Here is a 27,181-nt window from a genome sequence, read left to right on the forward strand (position 1 = left end):
CGACTTTATCTGATCACAATGCACCTGTAGTACAGTGCTCTAGCTATTTTTTTTCCTTTGTTTTGAAATTGGAATTTAAATTTCTTGTTCCTTCTCATAAGCATGCAGTCTGGGGATGCTTTCTGCCCTCCCACACTGAACAAAACCTGTTCATAGAAAGCAATAAAAATGTCACCTGGTGTTGTTTTGCAGATGCTGAAGCAGCGTCAGTTCCAGCAGAGCCTGTGGGATGCCTTCCCACCACTCCTCCAGGCAACCTCCTCGTGTTCCCACCTCAGTCAGCTAATTCCATTCCCATTCAGTTCATCACAATCCCAGACCCCTCTGCTTATAAGGTGGTCCAGCTTTCCTCCTCCCCTCCTCCGCTTATTCGGCTCCCACTCCCGAACACAGCTGCTACGCCGACGTACATCTTCGGTGAGTAAATCTATGAAATAATCCTGCATGGAAGGTCCAATGGTGCTCAGTTTTAGTTGAAGCCAAACAACACTGACTGGCTGTAAAGAGTTTGCAGTGGATTTTGCTCACGTATTGCTGTGATCCTCCAACACAGAAGTAAACCAGTCAGCCAGAACATTATTGTCAACATCGTGGACTTATTTATAGGTCTCTAATTTGTAGCCAAAACACTTCTGCCCAGCTAGGATGTGGACGAAAAACATATGAAGATATCCTTGATTGCTGGGATTTTAACAATAGAGCCTCTGGATCAGTATTTCTGAAAGTTGGGTCAGAGAGCAACAGAGGGCTGCAAATATTAAGGCCTACAGATAATATTCATATATTTGCTGCAATTTTCACAACTGATTTAACAAATTAGTAGAACGCGTGCAAGAAAAGTTGAGCATTTTATCCTTACAGATTGCTGTTTTTTTCATTTGTAATGTAATAAGAAGTCAGAAACAAAACAATTAGATCATGTTCCAATTGAATGCTTCATAATAACAAACCCACACCCTTTTATGATTTCCCAGCAAAACTTCATACAAGTAGAGCAACATTATTCAATTCACCTGCCAGGCACGGCCCAAGCATTCATGCCATTCAAACTTTTTTTCACACTTTGTCACGTGACAACAATACATAAAAATCTTATGTAATTCGGGTTTTGTGTAATACACCAGAACAAAGCCGTGCACAGTTGTGAAGTGGAAGAAAATGCATAAATGGAAAACTGTGGCATACACATATACCTATTAGCTCTTCGTACTTCTATACCCTTAAATAAAATCCTTTCCAAACATTTACTTTCAGAAGTTACCTGCTCAGTAGCAAGTGTAATTTAATTTCATTATAAATACAGTTCATCTGTAAAAGGCGTCAGAAGTTTGCTAGAGAACATTAGAGGGCAAACAGCATCATGCAGGCCCAGAAACACAGCAGACAGGTCAGGGTTAAAGCTTTGGAGAAGTTTAAAGCAGCGATATCTCACAGAATACAGAAAGAGTACTACTACCAAGACACCCTCCAGCCTCTTTTGATAGGCAGTAGAACATTGATCAGAGAAGCGGCGATTGATCCGAGATCCTCAGAATGTTGACAAGACACATATTCATGCAGCACTCCAACAAATCTGAGAAAAAGAGTCCAACAATGAACTTTGTGGGCTAAATGCAAAATACTATGTGGCGGAACGATTGTAATGCACATCAACATAAACACACTATAAACAATGGTGATGGAAGCAGCATGCTTTGGGAAACTTGTCAGTAGGACGATAAGTTTCCCAACTTGGGCTAAATACACGGCAGTCATGGCAGAAAATCATGAAGACCCTAAATACACAGCTAGAGCTGCAAGTCAATTTATTTCAAAGCATACCCGTGTACTAAAATGGCTAAATCAAATGTTTATGTTTTTAATATACTTTTGTCTTTAGCTGTCTCAAATTCATTAGATGAATGTTAGGCAGCCATTCGCAGTGAATAACCGCTGCCTTCTCTAATCCTGTTTCCTATTAGTTCCTAATCCCTCTCCGACCCGCAAACGCCAGGTTCCACCGCTCTCTCCAGGTGAGCGTCGCTTTTTCTTAATCTTGGGGTATCGAGACATACATGTGCCTTTGTGTAGATATTCATCTGTCTGTGTGATTTTTCTCTTGTGTTTGTAGCGGACGGTGCAGTGGCGCCCTTTCTGATGAGTTCATTTCAGCCAGGTTCCATGTCGGACACAGCCAGCAAAGTCACGTCCCCCACCGCAGCTCCTCCGTCCCCCACAAACGGTAAATTTGAGTGTGTTTCTCAGACCACAGTTCATGCTGGGTACATTTTTGCCTTTCTACAATGTGAACAACATAACTTATCTCATTTCAGAGGTATCCCCATGTAAGGAGTCGCCAAAGTCCCCTGTGGTTGTGGAAATCCCCCGTAAGTCTGCTTTTGCAACTTCCTCTCATTGCTCCCCACAATTATTATGCCTTATTGAATAAGCTGGCATTGGCTTCACTTATTTTTCCTCTACAGAGGCTGTGAGGGACTACATCCAGCAGTCAAAAATACACATGAGTCAGACTTGCCAGTATATGGAGGCAGGCCTGAGTCTGAACGCCCATTACGTGAACGTGAGTGTGAGCCGGAGAGAGATCGCTCGCTCTGGGAAAAACACGAATAGATGTCTGGACAAGGAGCTCATCATAACTGGAGATATAGACCGTCAAAAGAGCTCCATGGGGCAGAGTCAGGTAAGCGTGTTTCTTTTATAGACTAGTAATTTAAAAAAAATAAAAAATTTCATTAAGGAGATGGACGTTATGACTTTAAAAAATGAAGTAAGTGTAGTGGGATCCAGCCTACTCTCATAGATGTGCCTTATTTTACTGTGGAACATAATTCCAAATGATTGGAAAATTTGCCTATTTGTGTATTTTTTCATTGAGCATATTTTAAATATTCTAAAGAAAATACATCTTACAGTGCTGGAATACCTAGGTGCAATGCTACTTGAGACGCCAATGGCTGGTGTTTACAAAGCATCCAATCCAGGAGTGCCATTCATTGGCTGTACCCTCAAGAGTGGCAATAAGTAGGAGTAGGTCTTCTGCTAAGATGGTGCGCATTTATGCATATTGAGGTATATTTGATAAAGTATGAGTAATAGTTGTACACTCTGCAAGTATTAGCAGAAAAATAAATACCTACCATTAACTAAAAATGATAAGTAAGCCTTCAAGAGAGAGCTCGGAAACCTGAATGAGCAGGCTGACTCGCAAGAAACATGATTTAAGATGCAGCAGAAATAAATTCATTATATCAAAACCGTGGCAAAATGCAATACATTTTTCAAGTGTAATACTTCTAGGGCAAGGAGTAGGTGTAAGCAAAATGAAAAACATAGAGATGGCGCAAGAAAGAGATCACCCTTATGGGCTCAGAATGGTCAGGCTGACGTCAAACAGTCGACGAATGCTCACATAGTTATGGGACATTTGTTTTCGCACACACCCTTCCCGGTCCACAAAACACACTGAGTCAAACTCCTGGGAAACCCCTTTTAGCAGTATGTCATGGTGTTTTGGTGTGGTTTACAGCAGCATTGAAATACATCGACGGATACATTACAGAAAGGAAAGACTGTTTACAAGTTTACCAGTTTGGAGGACGAGGAAATAAGAACTGACGAGCTGCAACATCTCATTTTTACTTTTCCACACCCTCTGGCAATTCCTCCTTAAAACTATCCATTCTGCTCTCTGGTCAAAAACTCTGTTCCTGGCAGTTGAGTTGTCGGAATGTTTGTCACATAAACAAACACAACTATCAAATTCTGACCAATCACACAACAGCTTTGCATCCAGGGAGGGACGAAAAGTTGTGCAACTCATGCAATTGTGACAATTAGAACCGACCGCGGCACTTCGGCCCGACCACGCAGAGCCCTTTAGGGGAGCCATCATCAACAACTGAAATGGAAGGAAACAAGGCCTAAATAGTTGTTGGCTGTATGTGGACCAAATGATAAATTCAGTGATGATTGAGGCACTCTCAATGTCCAAGAAAACTTCCATCAACACCGTCTGATGTAACAAGGGGGCCTGAATCTAGATTTTAAGACCAATGGAGCATGAAGCAACAAAACAACTCGCTAGAGGTGCATGTATACCTCTACCTTTTTGTGAGCTTTGTGTTGCTCCCTATAAAATACAGACCATGCGATGAGCCATGTGGCCAGCTGCAGCTGAATACTGGTTTGTTCCTTTGACTAAGTGAATGTATGTTTGTCTTTTTCAGATCTTTGACAGCCTGAATGGGAAACGCTACAACGTGCTGTTTGGCAATGCTGGCATGGGGAAAACAACTGTGATCAAGAAGCTGTGTCTCGACTGGTCCAGAGACTGCATCCCTCAGTTTGACTTTGTCTTTCTATTAGACGGCAAACAGCTCGCTTTAACAGAGCCTGTCCACAGCCTCCAGACGCTGCTGCTCAGTCAGTCCTCCTTCGCTCCACACTGCGCGGATCCTGAAGGAGTTTACGCTCAGATCCTCGCAGCTCCTAAAAGGGTGCTTATTGTTTTTGATGGATTTGATGAGCTGCGGCACTACGAAATTCTGCTCCAGACTCAGAAGAAGGAGTTGGTGGCCTCACTGCAAAAAGACAGCAAAGCCCAGGCCTTCACAGTGAAGCAGCTGTTCTCCAGCATTCTTCAGAGGGTCCTGCTTCCAGGCTGCACGCTCCTCCTCGCCACCCGCCCAAGAGGCACGGCAAGCCAGTTGCTCCGCCGCGCGGACAGCTTTCTGGAAGTCTGCGGCTTCACTCCGGCGAACGTGGAGACGTACGTTTCCCAGTACTTCTCCGATCCTGAACTTAGGGAATCTGCTTTGGACTCCTTAAAAAGCAGCAGCTACCTGAATCTCCTCTGCTGGAACCCGGGTCTCTGCCACTTGGTGTGCACAGCGTTAGAACAGTGTAAAAGTGAGGATGCCTTACCAAGAACTTTAACTGCACTCTGCCATAAGGTCCTCTGCTTGAAAATGGAAAAAGACAGAGGAAGCACAGAGTCACTTCTTGAGGCTGAGAAAATAAACACGGCTGGACCCGTGGAAAATACAGACATTTCTAACAATTCTCCAGGGAGAAGAGCACAGAAAAATAATCGCACAAGGCCCAGAGCGGTAGCGTGCGCTGCTTCTGGTAACCAAAGAGCAAGGAAGACGAAGGGACAGAAGCAACTGGATGAGGAGAATGTTTGCCAGGACACCAACAGAACAGAGTTGCTGTCCCAGCTTTGCTCTATAGCCTGGGAGGGGGTGAAATCCAACTCATCTGCTGTTCCCAAAGGACGAACTGTCTCCACCAAACTCAGAGCCTTCAGCTTGAGGACGGGCCTGCTACTTTCTCAGTCCCTCATGAAAAGGACACCTTCCAGAAGAGAGGAGATGGAGGGAGGAGGAGAAGTTAACAATGGGATAGAAGAAGTGGAGGACAAAGAGAACAAAGAAAAGGGAGGGAACCCACAAACGTCTGATGAATGGGAAGATAGGATCCTGTTGTGGGCTAACCCTTTCCTTCAGAGTTACATGGCTGCTGTCCATTTGTCTTTGTCAAGGTAACAAGGAACTCTGGTATTCAGCTGGTCATAAAAATGAAAAATTTGTTACCCACAGGCCTCAACTATTATTTTTGTCTCCTTATTTTCCTTTTACTTTCAGTTCTGTTTCTTCATTTCCCTCACCCAGTTCAATGTTTGTCTCTACCCAGGACTGTGACAGACCACTCCTTTCTCCAGACCCTGCCTTTCCAGATGGGTGCCAAAGGCCGACGGAAACCTCAGCGGGAGGAGCTGGAGCTGACGCAGAGGATCGCTGCAGGCCTCCTGTTCCACAACAGGACAGAGCTACAGAGTCTTCATTCATACTCGGAAGCAGTCTTCAGAGACATGGTTGCCAGTAAGCAGGCTTTGGTGATGAAACACCTAGAAGGTCTGTGCTTTGGGGATTTGAATTCAACTCAGATCCTGGAGGCGTGCAACTACGTCTACGAAGCAAGTTTCACGCACCAAGAGAGTGGGAAGGACACCAGTGCCAAAATGCTGACCCGATTGGCATTAAATCTCCCTGAACTCCTAACATTCCGGGGCGTTCCCCTCAACCCGCCGGATGTGTTCACAGTACAAAACGCTCTCAGGATGGGTGGAGCTGAGGGCAGGAGTTTCTGTTTGGATCTGGAAGACACTGGGATACAGATCTGTGGACTTAGATCGCTAGTGGCCCTCAACAACATCAATACCTACAGGTAAAACTAACTTCTTTCCAAAATGATTCAAAATGACCAATTCAAGAACTGAAATCATTATAATTTATGTTTTCCCACGCTTTTCAAATTGCAATGTTTTCAAACTTGGTTTTTCTCAGTGGAACTTTTGGAATTGGTTATTTGTGAGCTTCATAAGCGAAGGTCTGAAAATCGGCCACTGTCCTCTTCATTTATGGTTCAAAAAAGGGTGAAGATGCAGCAAACTTTTGCCACAGCTCTGTGGTTGCCGTACACAGGAGAAATGTGCAAGCATTTTCTGTCTGCGACTGAAGCTGAAAAATCCACAAACGGCATGTTAAAAGAAACATGCTTCTGGATCTGTACAGATATAAAACCACATTCTGTGCTTTTGCTCTTTCAGTATAGATAGATGCTTAAATGGGGCCATATTTGAAACTGTCAGACATTCGCAGGAGAAAGGAGAAAAATTAAAGTTGTCTCATTTTTCTCTTGCTTTCGTACGCCAATCTGTCACAACCCAAGGATGCATGCAGAGCTGAAAAACTGTGTGATGGTGCAGAAAGCTGCTGCGACCTGTATTAGGAATTGAAAAAGGCTTTGTACAATCTTTGTATGTCTCTAGATGCAACATACAGAGCAATAAAAAAAATAGAATAAACCTTTTGGTAGCTAAAAAGGCTCTAAACTAAACATCTTAAACATCTGACCAATTTAGACATTTGGACTCAAGAAGGCCTCCGTAAGTTGAGGACACTGTAAATCTGCATTTTTGATATAACAAGAGATTTGTGTTGAATTCAGATTGTATTGTATTATGGTTGTGTAAACATCCGTCGGTATGGTATTTATTCTAGCTGGAGTTGACAGCTATATTTAATCCTTGAAACATATATCTGCACACCGATATATGTTTACGACAGTCTGACACATTTTGTCCAAAGCCACAAAACTACTTATCACCTAACAACATCTGACTTGGAGGGTTATGGTGCTCTGATTCTCTAGGAGGCCAAAGAAAGGCTCGAACAAAGAGCTACGGTTGTCACTGATATGTCTTTGATATTGTTCAAGACATAGACAGCTCTATTTGAGTAAAATCCACATGAATATTGGGATCCTATGTTTCTAATTTGATCACCGCAGCAGAGGGAAATTCTGGATGTTTGTGTGTTTGCAGCAACTGTATCTAGGACATTGTGAGTTTGCAAGCTATTGCATACATGGTCTGGTACATCCCTGTGGAGCCTCCAAAATTGTTGCAACTTAAATTCCAGTAATGATGCAGAAAACCCAAACTGGTTGATGTTAATAATCTAAGAGGAAATGAAGAAGAACTTTGGGACAAAGTATGTCAGAATGCAATTACTGTATATTATATCTACCTGTTTATGTTTCAATTTTTAGATGATTTTCTCTGCCTGGATAATTTTATGCTTTGCTTTATTCGGGGAAATAATTACTTTTGACTCGGACGATAACTTGTCCAGTTTATGTTTTTGTTTTGCTGTCAAGTAAAATCAAGCATATTATGTACATATATAAAATGGAGCCTGCGCGTTTCTTAGGGCCTGCATAGCAGACGTCGTCACCCTGTGGGAGGAGCTGGAGAAGAGGAGCGACGAAGGTCTCCTGCAAGGAGCGGTGTCCAAGTTCAAGATCCATCCTCTGAAAGCCACTCAGGTCTGTCACATGGAGCACCTGGAAAGGCTCGTCAGCATACACACCAGCAAGAGGCTCTCGGACAGGTGGGGTGCAAAAGATACACACAGAGATCAATGCACATTTGAAATGTTCAGTGTTTGTTTGATTGATTGTTTGATTTTTATATTTAACTGCAGCTCAGACCAATCAAATTCCCTCCTGGCAGAAGGGGTGCCAGCAGTCAAAGAACTGTACAAGCTGGAATTTGAGTGAGTAACTTGGAAATGAAAATCCTGCGATGTCATTGGAACAGGATTGGAGAAAACAGTAAAAGCAATACAAATAAAAGTCATATTGATGTCATTCTGATGGTAACAGTTGCTCTTCTTTAAGGCTTGGCCTAGAAAACAGCCCCTTGGCTCTTCCCAAACTGTGGGACCTTCTCCCTGGGCTCCATAACCTGCAGCACTTGGAGTAAGTACACATACTGTATCTCTCCATTTCAAGTCGCCTCCTCACACAAAACACTCTTCTAATGATCCCTTCGTCAAACTTCTTACAGCATGGAAAACAGTAAGATCGGAGACAAAGGAGCAGAGAAACTGGCAAATGCATTAGTCTCTCTTCGCTCACTGGAAGTACTAAAGTGAGTCTATGCTTTTCCCTTTTCTCTTTCCTCTTCCCCATTTTCTTTTTAATATTTTAAGCTAAACAAGCTCGTTGTTTTCAGTTTGTCCGAGAACTGCATAGGTGACCAGGGTGTGAAGAAGCTAGCTCTCGCCTTGAAGGACCTGCCCAAACTGCACTGTTTAAGGTCGGAACTGTGCATCATGCATATTAACGAGTGCCTACACAACCGTCTATAAATGGCATCTTGTTTTTGCGCCACAAAATTTCACTTCCATCTTTGTGGTCTCCAGTCTGTACAGTAACGTGATTTCTGACGAAGGGGCAGAGAGTTTAGCAGCTGTCCTCCCACACATGGCTTCGCTTACAGACCTCGAGTAAGTTTTCCGTTCCTTTCTGACGCCGGAAATATTAACGCACAGGACAACTTATGGAAGTTTGCTACATGTGAAATGCAAAGCGTAGAGAGCTGTGTAGCCAGCTTATATTTTTAGACGGTTTGTTTGATGAATAAAGAAGGAACGAAATCCAGTGACTTCTGCACTCTAACCGAATGTAATTTGCACCTGAAGCACTTGCATCGGTTTTGAAAGATAAAACACCTTATTTTCAGATATTATGCAAATAAAAAAAATCTGAAACGCAGCAGTGATCTTTCCTTATTTGTTATTTAATTAGTGAGACAATTTATGCTTTGGCTGACACACAGAACACTACATTTATTTTAGATTTAGCTGTTTTGCTAAGAAGACTGGCCAAATCTATATTTCAATATCTCAATGGCAGCATATATGCCCTTACAACATTAAGATTGATGATTTGGTGAGGCTGAATACAAATGCCTGCCACACTTTTCAGATTTTTTGTTGTAAAAAAACAAACTTGAAAACAATTCTTCGCCATTCTTCCTCCACTTCAATAGTTTGCACAACTTTTTGCTTGCTTATCCCATAGAACAGCAATAAGTGAAAATGACGTTTGAATATGTAAGCAACTTTTACCTGAATGATTTTGAGAATCATTGCCGGTAATACCTATGCAGTATTTTTGCATAGGTCATATTGATTAACAGCTTTGTGTTTCCCTGTTTGTTTTCATTTGACAGCATTAAATATAACAAGATGACGGATATTGGAGCACAAAGCTTGGGAGCCAGTTTGAGAAAGTGCTCTAAAGTTAAGACTTTGAGGTGAGTCATGTTACTAAACAGCACAAGTTGGGGTTTTTTGTTGTTATTTTTTTTCATGTCCTTAACTCGGTTTGTCTGATCTCATCCCAGGATGTGGAACCAGTGTATCCCATATGGAGTTTTTGAGAGACTGAAGCAGCAGGACAGCCGCATCCTCTGGCAATAATATGGTCCTTAAAAAAAAAAAAAAAAAAAAAAGTTCTACCTTGCACTGAATTAATCTGTCTTGTGTATTCATGTGAACACTACCCTTTAAGTGTTCTAAAGCCTTTAAATCATAACATGAAGAGCATGTGAAGTTTTGCACTACAATAATTAGCTGCTGTTCAGCTCATCAGGTAACGATTCTAGTTATTCTTTAAAGGAGAATTAACACTTCCACACCACTTGGGATCACCTGTGTGGAATGCTTTTTATAAACTTTGCACAATTTTATATCATCTACATGGAAAAGCAGTTGTTGTTTTTTTTACTATCATCAATTTAAACTTTTGTTCGTGTTTTTTGTGTTTGTTTTTCTGGTTTTGAGCTACAACTCATAGCCTGGTTACCTTTATACATATATATATATACGTATTTTAATTGTGGTGTCACATGTTTATTTTTTCTACTAAATGCTTGAGGTTATTAAAAGCCTCCCTTTATACTTCCTCTCCTACAAGTTTCTGTTCCCTATTTGTACACAGACTGACCTTTCTGTAGGCAGTGTTGCCTGCAGCTCTGTGTGTTTTTACGCGTTACACTGTCTCTTGTTGAAGGACAACGTCTATCGCATTAGTAGTTGAACGGAGTTGTGTTTGGATGAAATGTTACAAATCTGGCGCGAAATCTCAACGTTGGCCTGTGTGAATGGTGCTAACCTCTCCTGGAATGACCTTCCAACTACAGCAAACTGCAGCACAAATCAAATAAATGGATTTGAAAACTGGAGCAAGTTGTGCTTTAATTTTTACACATGTAAACACATGTACACATTTATTCCTTCTCGGTACGTGAATGTGTGTCATTATAGAGCCATAATGATTTATTTCTACAGGGGAGCGTATTTCTGCTGCCCTCTGGCGCGCTCTTGTGGCTAAAATATGACATAGCAGAGGCGTGTACAGTCCTGGTTAAAAGTATGTTTCCGGTATAATTATGGCTGGCTATTTGACTTATATTTTTGGCAAAGTTGTTAGAGTTCATTTAAAATGGCTGGTTTATTTGCACAAACTCAGCTTTGAAGCACAGCTTTGGGTCATTCCATTATTGTTCTCACTCAAGTTATTTCTAAGTTTCAACAAGTTTCAATATCAACAAGCTCTACTAGTTCTGATAAAAAGAGAGAGGCAAAAGAACAAGACAGAACCACGCATGAACTGTTTTATGGAAAAAAAAAATGTACTAAGGAGCAATCGTCCATCTTTAGTGAAAGTTTATATTTGTGTTTTTATGATGAAAACCATTTTGAAATGCCTTGTTGCTGAAAGGTGCAATGCAAATAAAATGTGTTTGATGTATTTATAAGTTCATATCTTTATTTTAGAAAAAGCCACAGTAAATTCATATTTGTGCACCCAATTCTTATTTTTACTATTGCAGGAGCATTTTTGAGTAATTATTCTATCCTACAAATATATATATATATGTAAATCTCTACAAGTGGGTGTTTGTGTAAGAGAGAGGGTATTATTCATTAGGGCAAAATTTCTTTAACACGTAATCTGAAAATAAAACCTACAATCTGCTCGATAGGAAATGTTCCTAACCACCGGAGTAAAGGCTGTCTGAATCGGTGTTTCAGCAAAGTGAAAACGCAATGCAATCATTTGCAAATCATTTTTATTTCAGAGTGAAGCATGGCCGACTCCAACCAAATGACAACAGTATAGCACATATTTAGGAGTTAAGTCATATATAAAGTTCTTGTTCGTTTACCGTGTCTGATAACATTGCTGCACTGTAATGCTGATGATTACAGGCTACGGGTGTTTTGAAACATTTCTTTTTTTTATTTCCGACACTCCACTACCAGTGTCTGTGAGTCATTTGAATCTCTGATGTAGCAATCGCATTCGAAACAGAGGTGCTACGAATGGCATCAGGTAGATTTTACAATCAAAGCTAGAAAAGCAGCATCTCCTTTGATTTCAGTGAAGTTGGCATTGATTCAAACCGATCTTGTACAATTTTTAACCATTCAAACTAAATGAATCACATTTTCTACAATTGAACAAAAACGGCTATAATTTTTTTTTTTTTCCGTGGGCAGTACCTGTGAGTTCACAGGTTGTTTTATTTTGATTTTAATATTTGCTTGCTTTAATCTGGTCAAATTCTGTACAAACTTAGCTTACAATAATTAATGAAAAGCAATTTCCTGAGTTCTAGTTGTGAGCGATCAAACCGAGATGCCGTTTTAAATTTGGTCAGAAAGTAATAATATAACAAAAATACTCATGGTAACACTGGGTTACACACAAATTGAAAGGTTCATATTTACATATTGCTTTTCGGCTGTGTGGATCCCAACTGGTCACGGAACCTGGCTTCAATGATCCACACTGGTTTGAGTCTAACAAAGCTTTAGAAAAACAGTCTTGCATTACGGTGGAATCTACAGCTCAGTTTGAGAGTGGTCAGGCTATACACGGTTAGGTCACCAGAAGTTTAGGTTTCCGTGCCAGCAGACCAGGCAGTGTTATTGAAATTAAAATCAGGGCAGTCTGACGGACTGAAGGTTAGCTGGCAGAAAAGAGATCTGGATTAAAACTTCAGAGTGGAACATGCAGGTGCAATACGAAGACAACCGTACGATGTCGGGTTGACAACGTCAAAGACATTCTTTATATTCTGCAAATCAGCATTATCAGGAGAAAAATACTGTTTTCTTTTTATTGTCAAGAGAGTATTTAGCTAAACGCTTTAGATTACTCCTTCCAGATCTGCAGCATGGGTGGTACATTCAGAGATCAATTACCAACAAACAGTCTTACAGTCGGCCCTGATAACAGGGTGTTCTCTTCCGTTCACCTCTTCACTAAATTAGGCAAATCATCTCACTACCATCTAATTGACACTGCGTTACTCTACTTTATTATTGCTGTTGAGGACATACACTTTATGAAAGGAGTTTTAGATTTACGATCATTTAAACGAAGTAAGAACGAGGAAAACGTGTTCAGTTCAATCAACTCATGACACAAAAAAAAATCATGCAAAGTTCAATCATCCTAAATCACCTCCCTGTTGAACACAGAATAAAAATGTCCCTACGAGGGTTTTCAGTCGTCATATTAAAAAAAAACATTTAAGCCAAAATAAAATCTACGTGAACAAAACTGTAAAAATACAAAACAAAATCATTCCTTTCTGCTTTTCAGTGAAAGAGCATAAAAAGCAAGACTTTGAAACATTTTTGCTTTGCCATCTTGAAGTTTCACAGCATATTTCTAGTAAAACAAGTACTGTCAGTGCACCCAGAGGTGCTAACTTTCCTCCTGAGACAGTGCCTGCCCCTGGCGATGCTGGAATACGGTGTGAGGAAGCTCAAAATAACCCATTCTGACTCAGTCAACCAGCAGCAGTGGGGTCTGACGTGCTTTAGAGTGATTATATACTAACAGTGCCACGACAGAACAGTTCTCAAATGTTTCACTGTGTAGAGTATGACACTGAAATGGACACGGCCGCTTTTTTGATTCATTTTGAAGACTGTTCGTTCAAAGAACAACCGGATACCAAATAAGCCTGGAACGTTTTTGGGAGTGCATGCCAGGCCGCTGGATCTCCATGCACGTCATCAGAGCCATACTCTTTCGTAAAGGAAGTAGCTTTTTGTTTTTACTGGAACCCTGCCGCACGTGCTGGACCTCAACAGAGTCCCAGAAGAGTCCTGAATCTCTGCAAAAGGCTACCTTCCTTTGAGCCGAGACAACCTGGAGGGGAAGGGGTGAAAAGGTCAGCTTTTAAAAAGTCCACTGAGTAAAACAAAAATATTAATTTTGATTATGTGTATTGCTTTTGGTTTAGAAACGTACTTTTTCAACAAGACATCTCTGTAGGAGGCAGCCTCCACTAGCATCCACTGGGAGGCCCGTTTCCCCATATCTTTGCTTTCTGGTCACACCGCCTCATTCCAGGTATCCCTCAAACACGTCCAGCTCCGGCTCTGTGTCATAAGGTACGGAGGCCGGGTCGGACAGCACTCCAAGGTCCACCAGCGCCTGGTCCATGTCCTCGGGCAGGAACACTATTCCCACATTTAGGACAATGTACTCCATCAGAAAAGCATAGTAGAGTATGAGGACGTTCACAAAAAACAGGCCCAAATAAAACATATATGGGAGCTCGTCCAAAAGCAATACCACCGAATCTAGCTGGGCATAAACCGAGCGTGTCATAGAAAACACAGACAGCCGCGGTCTGGTGTGAGCAGGGCTTGATTCGGGCTCGGTCGGTGGTGACTATCGTGGACAATCGGTCTGAGTTAATGGGACAGGCGCATCCATTTCGGCTCGGCCCGACTTGCAGTGGCAACCGAGGAAGCTTTGCGGTTTTCAGCTGTTTATCTGTACGGGCCTGAAGAAAATAAGAAGAAAGCGGGCAAAGTGAACGGCGACACGCTCATTGCTAATAATAACTCAAGGACAGTGTTCAAATGTCGTTCTAGCTTGCTCGACGCATTCTCCACATTGGTTTCCTGGGGGTTGCCGACTTCACGCCATGCCAGCTGGCCACGGCTAAAAACAGTTGCATCCAAGGTTAGCCAAAACAAACTCGAACATTTGTATTTGTGACGGTCTTGGTGTGCTCCTGCACAACTTGGAAAAAGACACGGGTAATCAAAAACAGCTCATTTTCACGATGTTCCCAAAGCTAGATGTCCCGGAACGTTTATGCCAACTATATCAAAACACAGACTACCACGAAGCGAAGTCGAAGCCCTGGCCGTTTGATTGGCTCGCTAATTCGCTTTCTTTACAGTGATTGGCTAATAGAGATGTCAATCAGTGCAGAAGGTCGAAATGAGGAATAATCGTCGCATGAAATAAGCGTCACTACCAACAGGAGAACTTGTAGTTCCTTCCAGAGAGACGCCGCATTGGCCCGTAGAAACGACACGTGAACAAGTCCGCCGTATTGGGAGTGGCGAGTTCGCATGGAAACCAACACAGGTTTGACTGGGAACTGTTTTTTTATATGTAGGAGAGAGAATGCTTTTGTAATTTAATACAAAAATGGGGAAAATTTAGAATAACTTACATTATAAAAATGTATTAGAATTGTTGGAACTCTATTCTTATCCTCTTTCTTTCTAACATTTAAGTAAATACATACATATTCAGATGTAAACTCGGGCACACTTTTTATTTGTTTTTATTTTCACTTTTGTTGTGTACAAAAATGAACGTAAACGTTTGTATTTTGCTCGGATTTCAGCCATACTTTAATTGGTTTCCAAGGCGACCTGCCACGCACAATATGACAGACCGCCCCGATTCGTCGATGAGAACTCCAACTCCCAGAATACCCCATATTGTAAACCCATTACGCAGTTCCCCCTGCCGCTGCCGTCTCCGCCCATCTCCCTCTGTTTGCTACTGAGGCATCGGTACAGGGGAAAGTGGGTGCTATGGGTAAACGCAGTCCCTAACATTCGCAAATTAGCGTAACTATCAGGACAGCAGCTCTACTAAAAACCGCAACCATGTTCGGCCGGTCACGGAGTTGGGTTGGAGGACAGAGTAAAACGAAAAATATCCACTCCTTGGACCATTTGAAGTGAGTAGACAACGCAACGAAGGCTAACGCTAGCTCATAGTTACAGCTTTGAAATAACGTTAATATTGCTTTATTCATCAGCTGTTTGAATAATAGAGGTACCATTAGCAGTTCTGTATCGAGTTGGATAGCAGTAAAGCTAGCTGCGACTGCTTCATCGCTTGTGTAATAAAATTGTAAAATAAAATGCTAGCTAGCACGCCGTTAATCTTATCTGATGCTTGTGGTTGTAGTCAATAAACCAGTTTTAACACAATTTTAGACTATAGCAACACATGCACCTGCAGACCTATGACGTTCGAACAGGTGGTCTTCAGAATCAGTCCACGGAACAGATTGACCTGGCAGGAGAGTGCAGCAAATCACTGGGGTTACCAGTGTATGTTCTGAACAGGTGTGCTAAACTTCACATCATAGTTTTTTTTCAACAGGTGCCTCAAATTAGGAGGAAGATTGGATGTTGATTGAGGGTGGACGCAACCAGGAGTTTTAATACGTTACTGTTCCCTTGGAGGCCATAAATATTACGTTTTACTGAAGCATAATATCTAATGGACAAATTCATCTCATTCCAATAAAGGAAGTGTTTGTTAAAATGATTTATTAGTATTTTTTTTTCACAGGTATCTCAGCGTTCCTGATGCACTGTGCTTTTCTATTTCATGGAGCATTGTACCCTGAGAAAATAAAGGTGTTTACCAAAAAAAATATGTAGTATATTCAAATCTCTTATAAATTATTAAAAGTACCAAATTGTCCAACTGCTGTTAAATTAATATTGTGTGATCAATTTATTGATCATTAAAGTTATGTTTATCTAGCACCATTATCAGACTTGAAGCACAAATATAGACTGTTTAGTAGCAATGTTCAAGTTGTTTTGTTACCTTATTAACAGCACTTTATTAACAGTGTTATCTTAACAGTAACACTATAGATGGTGACATGGTGATTATCCATTACCCTATATATTTCTGTTGACCAGTACTGGTCACATTTGTTGTTGTTTTTTTTAAGTGACTGCAAACTCTTAACTGGCTGGTTGTTCACATCAACAGGTGAGGGAGGGACAGCGTTGCTTTAGTGTAGCTCCACATTCCAAACTCTGTTTACTCTGGTGTTTATCTGCTGAAATTTCACCGAAAGGACTTAAAAATGTCTTTATTCTTTGCTTCTGTCATTTGTTCACATCTCTGTCAGATACATGTACCATATTCTCACCAAAAACACTACTGTAACGGATCACAACCGAAACCTGCTCGTCGAGACCATCCGCTCCATCACAGAGATCCTCATTTGGGGGGATCAGAATGACAGCTCTGTGTTTGAGTAAGTCCCGGACAAAGTCCTTATTTTATCTCTGTTGAATATGCAGTGATGAATGGTTTTCCTGAGTAGCATTGTTTTGAAGGTCTTTGTGGCACTTCTTAACTTAAGATGTTGGAAAAATTGTAAATGTAAGCCGTAATCATTTTAACCAAAATGGTGTATTCAAAATGGCATGAAAAAAGGAAAATGATTGCCATTATGATAGAGTTCAAGGAAAAAAGTTTAACCTCAACTGTTTTAAAACCCGACTAGTGAATCGTGTCGGTGATTTCCTGGCAGCTAATGTTGCTACACCGAAAGCCTGTTGTGTTAACAAGAACAGGCTTTCAGACAAGGACAGCCTAAGGAGCTAGTAGGTTGTTGCAAGGCCATGTAGTTGAAAGCAGCAGTTTACACACAAAACATAGACATCTTTTTTTCTTAGTTTCTGAAGTTAAATCAGACAAGACAAAAGTTAAGTTACTAAGTTACTTAGAAATAATTTTGGTAATTCTGTTTGCTAAATACCACAATAAGGAGAGGAATAATATGTTACTTTGTTTGGCACCTCCATACTCCACTGTTGGGAGGCTTAAAAGCGAACACTTTTTTTTCCTCCAAATATAACGATGGTCTTTATGCCCAAACGGTTCCACTTTAGTGGAGCTGCTAGAATGCTTCAACAGTTTTATTCTTCTGACTGATAACTTGTAGTCAGAAACTTGCATGAGTTACTTTGTTTCTCTTCTCTCATTTATGTGAGCAGCTTTTTCTTGGAGAAGAACATGTTTGTCTTCTTCTTGAACATCCTGCGTCAGAAGTCTGGTCGCTACGTCTGTGTCCAACTGCTTCAGACCCTCAACATACTGTTTGAAAACATCAGTCACGAGACTTCATTATGTAAGTACTAACACTAAATACATGACATTTACGTTGCTATTACAGGTCTCTTGCTAAGCAACAGAGTACGAGCTGTAGCCTATTAATCTTCGCGGGTAGGTTTGGTGGTTTTTAGGTTTGTAAAGAGAAACTACTGGTTATGCAATTGTTAGCTCTTAATGTATTTATCTAACTGATTTTAAGTTCTCTTCTGTGTGCAGATTATCTGTTGTCGAACAACCATGTCAACTCTATCATCGTCCACAAGTTCGACTTTTCAGATGAAGAGATAATGGCTTACTATATTTCCTTCCTCAAGACTCTGTCTCTCAAGCTGAACAACCACACTGTGCACTTCTTCTACAACGAGGTGAGGCCTCACTGGGGTGGGTGCATGTGAGAATACGAAGCTGGACAGAATAGTGAAATGTTTGCTCAGTGGCAACCATTTCTGACATGCCGTTTGCATTAGAGTCAAGAAGAAAGAGAGTTTGAAGAGGATTTTAATGAGGGAGAAAATAACAGAACTTCATTAGTTATTTCAGTAGTTTTATACTAGCAGCTCATTTGATGAATGCTTATCTTACTATCTCTAAACTGCAAGAAATTTATTGTAAAGACACATTTTTCAAATGTAACAAGAACTCCACAACGAGCCCGTTTTCTTTCCTTTAAAATAAATCATTCTCTAGAACTTATTTAATGAATTTGGTTCTTATTTGCCTGTATGGATGTAATGGATGTTAACTCTAAAACATAAATTCAACATCTGAACTGTTAGTGATGATGTCACCTTTTCCACAATACCTTTCTATTTGTGTACACTGGGGAAAGTTGTTGGTGTACTGTCAATGGTAGCCGTGCTCCTGAAACCAAAACCATTTTGAAGCTTTTGTAATGTTAGTGAAAGCTACTTTGTATTACTTCTTTTTCTACGTTTCTTTGTATTTTTTATGTTGCTTTTTGGCTTACTTTGTGTCATTCACAACCACAGTAAAACGAGTTCTTTAGAAATGCATAAAATGTGGTTATAGAAAGTTTAGGTTTTACACATTGCTGCTGTTTTGTAATTTTGCCTGTTCCTGCCGTGGTAAGATGACCTACAGCAGTCATGTTTTGAGGTTATGTTTTTCACCTCCAGGTGGCGCCATTGGACAGCTCCTTTCAGCTTGAGTCAGATAAATGAGCTAGGTTTTTGCAGCTAGATTACAAGCTGCTGGTTTGGTTTCAGGATCAGTTTGCTTCATTTGCTGAAGCCTCTGAGTGACTGCTGAAGTTTCTGCTTTAGTTACACAGAGGCCTCAGGAAGTGAGGAACAGGAGAGTGGAGGAGCAGGCACGGACACAGAGAGATGGCATTAGGAGTCAATACTATGTTTATAGAGTATAAAAACATTATAGAGGAAGTAAGATTATGTGTGTGTCCTTAATTTAAGTCATGAAATAGTGTTTGAGTTCATCTAACACTTTAAACACCAGACGATCTTACATCAGTTTCACTTTAATTTATCCACTTGCTTTTCTGTTGAAAGTATTGTCTGAATTTTTAACAACCTTTCTAGAATACTTTCCTAGTTACATCAGTCACAGAGCTAAACTTCTTTTCTCAATAGTCAATTAAGTACAAGAGAGGTTAGCATTTTTGCCCAGCTGCCTTCTTAATCTCTCTGCTGTCATGTACAGCCTGAGCGTGGCTGTGTGAAGCCTTGCTCACCGGCGCCTCCTCTCTGTCTCCCACACACAGCACACTAATGACTTTGCCCTGTACACCGAAGCCATTAAGTTTTTCAACCACCCAGAAAGCATGGTTCGCATCGCAGTTCGCACCATCACACTCAACGTCTACAAAGGTGAGTGCCGGGCTCATGCATGCCAACACGCAGTCAGAAATGTCCTCAAACGCAGAGGATTCTGGGACAGCCGACAGCCTTTCCTATGTGCTTCCTCCTCCTTTCTGCCGTTTCTTACTGTGCATGAGCATGAGTAGCAGGTAGCATTAACGTGTGCGCTCTGCTGGGTTTTTTACTAGAATTTTAAACAAAAGTTAACTGTCGTATTTTAGGTTAAATCCTAATTTTCTAATCATTTGGCAATCACAAAATCACTGCTTCCATGACCTACTTGTTAGTTCTGAGAGAAAAAAAAAACTCAGCTCCTGTGAATCTGATGAAATGCTGGACATTGCGCTGCAGCTCATTTAATTGGACACTGTGCAACTCAACATCAGCTTTGCTCAAGAGCTTTCCAGAAACTTCCTTCAACTTTGTGTATTTCTCTGAGCTCCTCAGGGGACTGACGTGCCGTTATCATTCTGAAGGGCAAAACCTTTTCCTGTCATGCTCAGCTTCCTGTTTACTCCAGATGAAGTTTGTGCAACAGCGTTTGTTTCAATTACTGTCATGGGTTTGTTGGATGTGACACTTTGTACCCTACCACTTTTTCAACTCTCTCTTCCTTCAGATAATCGGAAGTCATATTTCATGTAACTTTATAGTCTGTTGAATTTATTGCTTGTCTAGTTAAAAGCTATGACATAACAAGGAATCTCAAGTGGAAGAATCAATTTTTTGCAACAACTGTGCTGCAGTATTTTTGGTTGACATGGCATCACGCCAAGAGTTAGTGACACAAAGTCTAGCAAGTCAAAGAGAAGCTATAAAATTCTTAGCCTCGCCCTACTTTGTAAATGGACAAAATAAGAATGAAGACAATTACATCTTTGTGCTGTAGTTAACTGTAACTAATTGACCCTTCCTGATGATTCCTTGTCCATGCACTGCAACAACTGACCACCTGGAGAAACAAGTTTGCCACCAACCTCATTACAACAGCATAAAATGCAATTTATTAGGAGTTTATGTGATAGACCAACACGTGCGTCAAATGGAACGATGCATGGTTTTCAAAATCCGAAAAGTGTGGCATGTGATTGTAGTCCCTAGCTTCACTATGAAACTCCAAAATAAAGTTTACTGCCGACAATTACCATCAGAAGTTGCCCGATTGTTAAGCAAAAGAATCTGTGCAATTAAATCTATGCAACTCATGTAAGAGAAGACTTTCACAGGAAAACAATTTACTCCTTTTGCCTTTTAGAGAACTGTGACAAGAAGAAAGCCAATTATAGTAAACAGTTTGACACAAATCACCTATGAAAAAGCTGTCAAGAGGCAGAAAATAAATTTCATTAGTCTGAGCATTTGGTCTGTAACATTTAAACACAGTTGTGGCAGCTTCATACTGAGGGAATACTTTTCTGCGGGAAAGTTGGTCAAAGTAGATGCAGGATTAGCTCCAAGAAACTCTCTGCAGGCTGGAAGAAAAAATAACATGTTTTGGAGACTTGATGAGTTTACTGTCCTGCAGGACAAGAATTGGTAACATACAGCCAGAATTACAGTGAAGCATTTTAAATCAAATCATTTGTGTTTTTGAATGGTTGGGTAAGTCAGACTCCAGGCTATTTAATTTACTCCACAATGAAGCACCACTTTATGCTTATCTGTCACATAAACACCAAAAAAATACATTGAAGTTTGTTGTAACGAGAAGTGGCCATGACACTGATCAGATTGAGGTTTTATTGGTGAAATATATTCAGTAAAAATAAAAAAAACAATTCAAAGAAGGTTTAACAGCTATTATTAAAAATGAATGCTACTTTTCCATGTGTGGCGTTGTTTGCAGTTTGTCAGAATGACTGTGGGATCACTTCCCTGCCTCCACCCGTCCACAGCAGCCCCTAAACTCACATTAACCCTGTGTCTGTTTCCCCCCCCCCTCTCCAATCACTCCTGCTCTTCCTCTCCTTGTCTCTCCTCCTCCTCTTTCTTCTATGCGTCCCATCTGCCTAACTGCAGTGTCATGTAAGTTGGTTCCATTCATTCAGTCTTTTTTAGAACTGGGTACCAGCACCTACTTGAGCTGATTTAGCACAGTTAATCTGACTCTGCTACAAACACAGAGCAGTTCTACATTAAAAATTCTACTTATTCTTAGTGGAAATCTGTACATGCATTATCCTTTTTCATGGTCAAATGTGAAGTATTTTTTACAGCTAAATCAGCTCTAGGTGCTCTTACCAAGTCCTGCTTCTTCTTAATGGTGTATTTGTTTCTAATAAATGGGTAGATTTGCCTAGAAATCATTATTCATGTATCACTCACCTGCATATACACAGAAAACCCTGCATGCCACTTTAATTGTTCTTCTTGGCCTTATTTGCTCAAAAACCTGAAATTTTCTAGAGGGTCACTTATCTTAATGGTGGTGGATGTTGGAGCTTTAAAAAATATTTTCCCATTTGGATTTCAGATGGTTCAGAGAACTTTATAAAACGTTAATGTTTAAGTTTTCAGAGTTACTCCAGTCGGTCAAGGGGAAAATTACATTTTCTCATTCCATGAACTGTTGAGGCATACAAGGTTTTGTACCTGGGATGCACAGTGTTGTCTTCATGAACATGGTGTCATCCCACAAAATCTTAAAAATAATGACAATAGCTAACATGTGCACATAAATTTAAATTTGGCCTGGTTATGGCTAATGTTAGGTTTGTGAGAGAGTTCACTATCAAAGTGGGATTTAGTTAGCTGTAGGAATGGGCTGGTGTGAGATTCATTATAAAGTTTAAATACCACAAATTGTAGTGTCAATGTTACAAAGATTTAAAAATATATATATATGTTATATTTAATTCAAAGCAAACAAATGTTGTGCTAAAATACCATGTTTTTTATTAGTTCTATATTACTTTGGTACATAGACTTTATCAAAATTGTAGTACAAATATTTGCCAAATTCAAGAAACGTTTGCAGTCCTTTTGGTCATTCTGCTCTTTGTAGAGTATAAGAAGTAGATATTGGCTTGCTAATTAGTTAAGCTATCTGCTCAGGTAGCCTGACATACATTTCGCTTGTGACTAGACACTTGTAGTTAGTGATGGGTGGCACTTCTTTTCAAAATTTGTTCATATTTTTTCATAAATGAAAATATTTCCAAGCAGCTGATTTTTGTATATCTTAGTGAGGGAAATGTGTAAAAACTTTCATTCAGCCAGCTGACTAGCAGATACAGCAGTAGGTGGGGGAAGGGCAGTGCGTTGTTACTTTATTCTACAGATACTCCAAAACAGATCTTGGTGGTACTCTTTTTTGGAAGGTGAAACCCGACTTTTTAAACGCTTTGTGTAATTTTATGCTCATTTATATTTGACATGCTTGTTTTGAGGGAATTATGTTTTACTGCGATAGAACAAAATGCAAAGTGTATCCTAACAAAGCAGTAGTGAATATGGCTGGCTCCAATCAGACAAAAAATCAATTCTTCTCAACTCCGTTACTGTTAATTTATGGGAATGTTTTCATTAATTTTAATATTTGTATTGCATTCATAATCACGTCCAGCTTCAATTGTCAATTTTGGGTATTCTCAATTCAGGGCACACACACTGTTCTATTGATAAGTGTGTTATGTGTATGAATGATGTCCTTGAGCATCTTTGGTACTAACTGTCCTTTTTGCTCCCGCGCTCTGCAGTGGACAACCAGCACATGCTGCACTACATTCGAGATAAGACAGCGGTTCCATATTTCAGTAACTTGGTCTGGTTTATCGGCAGCCATGTCATCGAACTGGACAAGTGTGTGCAGACAGATGAAGAGTAAGTGTCTCCCTCTCTTTGTAGCCTCTAGGGGGCATTGTTGCCTCAGGATTATACGGTTTATTCGTACTCCTCAATGGAGAAACAGCATTTGCTTTGGCATTATGTATGTAGTGCATGTACAATTAGATTTGCTTTGTAATTTGTATTTTTTTAAACAGATTAAGAGTTAATTCTGAGTTTAGCTGATGTCTGTTTTTTCCTGTTGTGTTACAGGCATAAGAACAGAGGGAAGTTAAGTGACCTGGTAGCAGAGCACCTGGACCACCTCCACTACCTGAATGACATCCTCATCATCAACTGTGAATTTCTCAACGACGTGCTAACCGACCACCTCCTTAATCGTCTCTTCCTGCCCCTCTATGTCTACTCTTTGGTCAGTCCTGAGACGGTATGTTCACCGTCACAAATACTTTGAAACCCAGATACTCTTATCTCCACAGGGTCAGATTGTTTTACTCAAAGATGTTTCATGTACTATATTTTGTTTATTAGCTTTACGTTTAGAAGAATTGGTATAAATGCTTTGTTAAAAATGCGTTTGTCTTGTTTTTAGAGATATTAACATTAAAATCTACCTACACACGTTTTCAGTTTCTTCATCATAAATAATACTTCAGTATGAAACAGACATCTTACGTAAAGTAACTTAGTCATAGATACCTGAAAGTGATGGACTCTAAAGTAGTGCTGTCAAGATAGGAATATCTGACACAGTAATGCTTTTGTTTAATATACAACTTTAGATTGACATTTTTAAAAAATTGAGTCACCGATGTAGTCATCTTTAAAGGTGGTTTATTATCTTGACATTTTCATTTGATTTTCAGCAGATCTCTTTTTCTGGAAGGAGTGTGTTTATAGAGGGAGTTTTATTTGAGCATGCAGATGTTTCCAAACCATTATCAGAATTTTTCTCACATTTAATCTTATTGTGTAACCTAATGATATTCTTCTTGTGTTCTCAGTCTGAAGAGCGGAAGATTAATCCCCAGGTGTCGCTCTACCTGCTGTCTCAAGTAAGCTACAATAGATATTGCAGAACGGGCGGCAAGTCTCAGCTCTGGACTTGAGTTACAGTTAAATTGCAAAAACAAATATCTGAGACTCAACTTGGAGTCTATCTTTAGTTCTAGGATCTCATTCTAATGTGATATAATGTTCAGTGCACAGAGATATGCATGTACATAAAAATCAAATCAAAGATAACTCAGACTGATCTGTAATGAATCTCTGTGGACTGTTTTCAGGCAAAATAAACAAGTAAGTGTTTAGCAAAAACTCAAATTACACATCCCCTAATGCTCTCAAAATGTAATCAATGATGGCTGCAAAAAGTCCTGCAACCTTTAGCTCGTCCCTGGTCTGTCATAGCTGAATCCAAGGCATTAATTAGATCCTTAGCTACTAAGCAAGTTCAATAATGTCTAGCATTTTATATAATTAATTGATTCAGGTGTGTTGAAGCAGAAACTGACCTAAATACCAAAGGACACCCACCCTGGAGGACTTTAATTTTAGATCCTGGCTTAACATAAAAATATAGTGACAGCATCGTGTGGTGGGGGTGTTTTTCTTCAATATCTACATGTCTTATTCTTATAAAAGAATTCTTGCAAAAGAAAGAAAAGTAAGTATTCTTATAAAATAATTTTTTTTTATTTCAAAATAAAAACATTTTCTTTTCTTTTCTGTTCATTTAAAAAAAATAATTAAATTTCCTCCAATTCAAAAAATGTGTAGCAAATGTATATGTAGTCTTGCATAGCCTTTTTTCTAATGTTTTATACATTTTTTGTTGTGTTTTTTTTTTTTTTTCTTTCTTCCAGGTGTTTCTAATCATCCACTATCAGCCCCTGGTCAACGCCCTTGCAGACGTTATTCTCAATGGAGACCTCTCTGTTTTCAGTTGCCAGCCAGATGTTCACAGCACACACAAAAACATGGTATTATATACATACACCCACACACAACACATCCACTCCGAAAAGTCCCTAGTGTGTACCAGATTCTGTCGTATAAACACAACATAAATGCAAACTAGGCTCCCAAAGTTTAAAATAGCCAAAAACCAGAGTCTGACTCACTAAGTAGTGTACAAAGTGGCATAAACGTCAACTAGCAAGTGAAGCAAACCCATTGGCTCAAACAATTAATGCACACCTATGCACACAATCACACAAACACAGAGAGTTCCAGAAGTGCATGTAGGTGGTTATGAGATCGCAGGGTCATTTGGTTTTCTCCCATTGGTCACCCACATCAACACAACAAAATGCTAATGATTTTTACCTTCTTTTTTTTTTTCTTCTTTTTACTTGTTGCCATTTTTTTCTGTCCGACTTTTTGGGATTTGTGATAACGTGATGGCTCCTGTCTGCCTGTTAGTCATTTCACCTCTCTTCTTTTTACCCTCCCACTTCAGGATCCCCTTCTGTTCCCCGTCTTATTCCCTTCACCTCTCATTTTCTAAAGCACCCAGCCCCCTCTTTTTTTTCTTCTTGATTTTTAGTTTCTCTTCCCCCTGTGCTCCTCCCTCCCCTCCTAATTTTGACCATCTGTTTGTAGCGGGGGGTGGGTGTGCAGCAGTAGTGAGCGTTTCTCAGAACCCTTGTGGTTATTCTCTGTGCTCTGTGTGTATTTCTGTGTGCTCAGTCTGCCGCTGTTGTAAGAAGCTGCCTACCTTTTCAGTGAATGTGACTTAAGGCATAATGGCTTCACAGTTCTGGTAGACCACAATAGGAGAGAGCCATCCCCAAGCAAGGGTTTACATTTCTGAACTGTGGAAATAGTTTTGAACTTGTTCAAATGCAAACAAACAAAAAAAACTTCAAGTTTACGTCACATCCATCACATTTTCTATCCAATCATTCATGTTAGTTGCTGATTTTTAGTAGCAATAATTAAATCTACATCCATTTAGTTTGCTATCAGATATTTTTCCTTCCCATTTTCATTCGCTTGAACACCTGTGCTATTTCAGGGTAGTTTAGAAAGTACATTTTATTTTTTCTCATTTTTAATCGGCTTGAGATGTGGATGTTAATTATTTCCGCCTCATCAGATATCTTTTGTTTGATTTCTGGTAGATGAAAAGGAGGCAGATCAGGAATGAGCCTCGTTTTTTCGCAGGTGGTAAAATGGCACTTCCTGTTTGTCTGTGATGTGGCAGGAAATTAGGTCACATGGTGGAACACTGACAGAGCTGGCTCACCTAACCCAGATCTCTTTCCTGGAAGCAGTGTGTTTTTCCTCTCTCTGTTGCTTTTGTAGATGTGTTTTCTTGCAAGTGCACCAGTTAGATACATAATGTCAGTATTTGCATACGTTTAGCAGCATGTAGTTTTTTTTTCCCCCAAAAGCGAGATCGACTGTTTTTAGTTTACGCTGATATGTAGCCGCTGATGTTCTACCTGCACAGCGTGCTCTCTTTTTAAGTGTCTGTTTTGGTTTAGGGTGTTTTTATGTGTGTCTCTCTGCGCAGGGCATGCTCCCTGACCTCCATTAATTTCTCAGCAGTGGCTGAGACTGTGAGCGGTTTACCAGAACATTGTCAGCTAGCAGGTGCAACACACACACAGATACTAGTTTGTGGTTTTTGTCAGACAGCATGCTCAGTGTGTTTGGCTGCAGCTACAATACAATCCTCCTTAACATATTCATAGGAGGTGTTGTTTTAGGCCTTTCTTGTAAATTATGTAAAACAAATGCACTTAAAGACATCTTAATATTGATAAGCACATAAACATTAAAGGATATTTATACATTTTTCTTATCAAGCTGTAATAAACCAGTAGTTGTAGAAAATTATTAGAAGATTTGCTTTCATGAGAACCCAGTAGATCAAGAAAAAAAAGATTATTGGGGAATTTTTTTCTATTACTTCCCAATCAATTAAACTG

The 27,181-nt window shown here is 40.0% G+C and overlaps 3 protein-coding genes across 8 annotated transcripts in view; 2 read left to right on the forward strand and 1 right to left on the reverse strand.

Annotated features, from left to right (window-relative positions):
- ciita (class II, major histocompatibility complex, transactivator) overlaps positions 1–10,597 on the forward strand; it is a 22,059-nt gene extending 11,462 nt beyond the window's left edge. For both annotated transcript variants that reach the window (XM_028042035.1, XM_028042036.1), the window contains exons 8-22: positions 193–417; positions 1,962–2,012; positions 2,111–2,221; positions 2,313–2,366; positions 2,463–2,680; positions 4,227–5,542; positions 5,695–6,228; positions 7,776–7,955; positions 8,049–8,120; positions 8,245–8,325; positions 8,414–8,497; positions 8,582–8,665; positions 8,772–8,855; positions 9,584–9,667; positions 9,758–10,597. In XM_028042035.1, coding sequence (XP_027897836.1) covers positions 193–417; positions 1,962–2,012; positions 2,111–2,221; positions 2,313–2,366; positions 2,463–2,680; positions 4,227–5,542; positions 5,695–6,228; positions 7,776–7,955; positions 8,049–8,120; positions 8,245–8,325; positions 8,414–8,497; positions 8,582–8,665; positions 8,772–8,855; positions 9,584–9,667; positions 9,758–9,833 — 3,254 coding nt within the window. In that variant the 3' untranslated portion in view covers positions 9,834–10,597. The remainder of the gene's footprint in view (positions 1–192; positions 418–1,961; positions 2,013–2,110; positions 2,222–2,312; positions 2,367–2,462; positions 2,681–4,226; positions 5,543–5,694; positions 6,229–7,775; positions 7,956–8,048; positions 8,121–8,244; positions 8,326–8,413; positions 8,498–8,581; positions 8,666–8,771; positions 8,856–9,583; positions 9,668–9,757) is intronic.
- An 874-nt stretch (positions 10,598–11,471) lies between these two features.
- Positions 11,472–14,619, reverse strand: dexi (Dexi homolog (mouse)). The gene is made up of 2 exons (XM_028041860.1): positions 13,687–14,619; positions 11,472–13,584 (listed from the first exon to the last, which is right to left on the reverse strand). Exon 1 carries the CDS (start codon positions 14,047–14,049, stop codon positions 13,780–13,782), a length of 270 nt encoding a protein of 89 aa, XP_027897661.1. The 5' UTR covers positions 14,050–14,619; the 3' UTR covers positions 11,472–13,584; positions 13,687–13,779.
- Positions 14,620–15,220: 601 nt separating this feature from the next.
- clec16a (C-type lectin domain containing 16A) overlaps positions 15,221–27,181 on the forward strand; it is a 37,417-nt gene continuing 25,456 nt past the window's right edge. For 2 of the 5 annotated variants that reach the window (XM_028041855.1, XM_028041858.1), the window contains exons 1-10: positions 15,222–15,430; positions 16,631–16,759; positions 17,505–17,638; positions 17,839–17,987; positions 19,361–19,466; positions 21,477–21,482; positions 23,156–23,279; positions 23,496–23,670; positions 24,248–24,298; positions 25,109–25,225. In XM_028041855.1, coding sequence (XP_027897656.1) covers positions 15,357–15,430; positions 16,631–16,759; positions 17,505–17,638; positions 17,839–17,987; positions 19,361–19,466; positions 21,477–21,482; positions 23,156–23,279; positions 23,496–23,670; positions 24,248–24,298; positions 25,109–25,225 — 1,065 coding nt within the window. In that variant the 5' untranslated portion in view covers positions 15,222–15,356. Of the gene's footprint in view, positions 15,431–16,630; positions 16,760–17,504; positions 17,639–17,838; positions 17,988–19,360; positions 19,467–21,476; positions 21,483–23,155; positions 23,280–23,495; positions 23,671–24,247; positions 24,299–25,108; positions 25,226–27,181 lie in introns of all 5 variants that reach the window. The other 3 variants (XM_028041856.1, XM_028041859.1, XM_028041857.1) reach the window with 2 other exon arrangements.

The sequence above is a fragment of the Xiphophorus couchianus genome, chromosome 16 (genome assembly GCF_001444195.1).
Source record: "Xiphophorus couchianus chromosome 16, X_couchianus-1.0, whole genome shotgun sequence".
NCBI classification, from domain to species: Eukaryota; Metazoa; Chordata; class Actinopteri; order Cyprinodontiformes; family Poeciliidae; genus Xiphophorus; species Xiphophorus couchianus.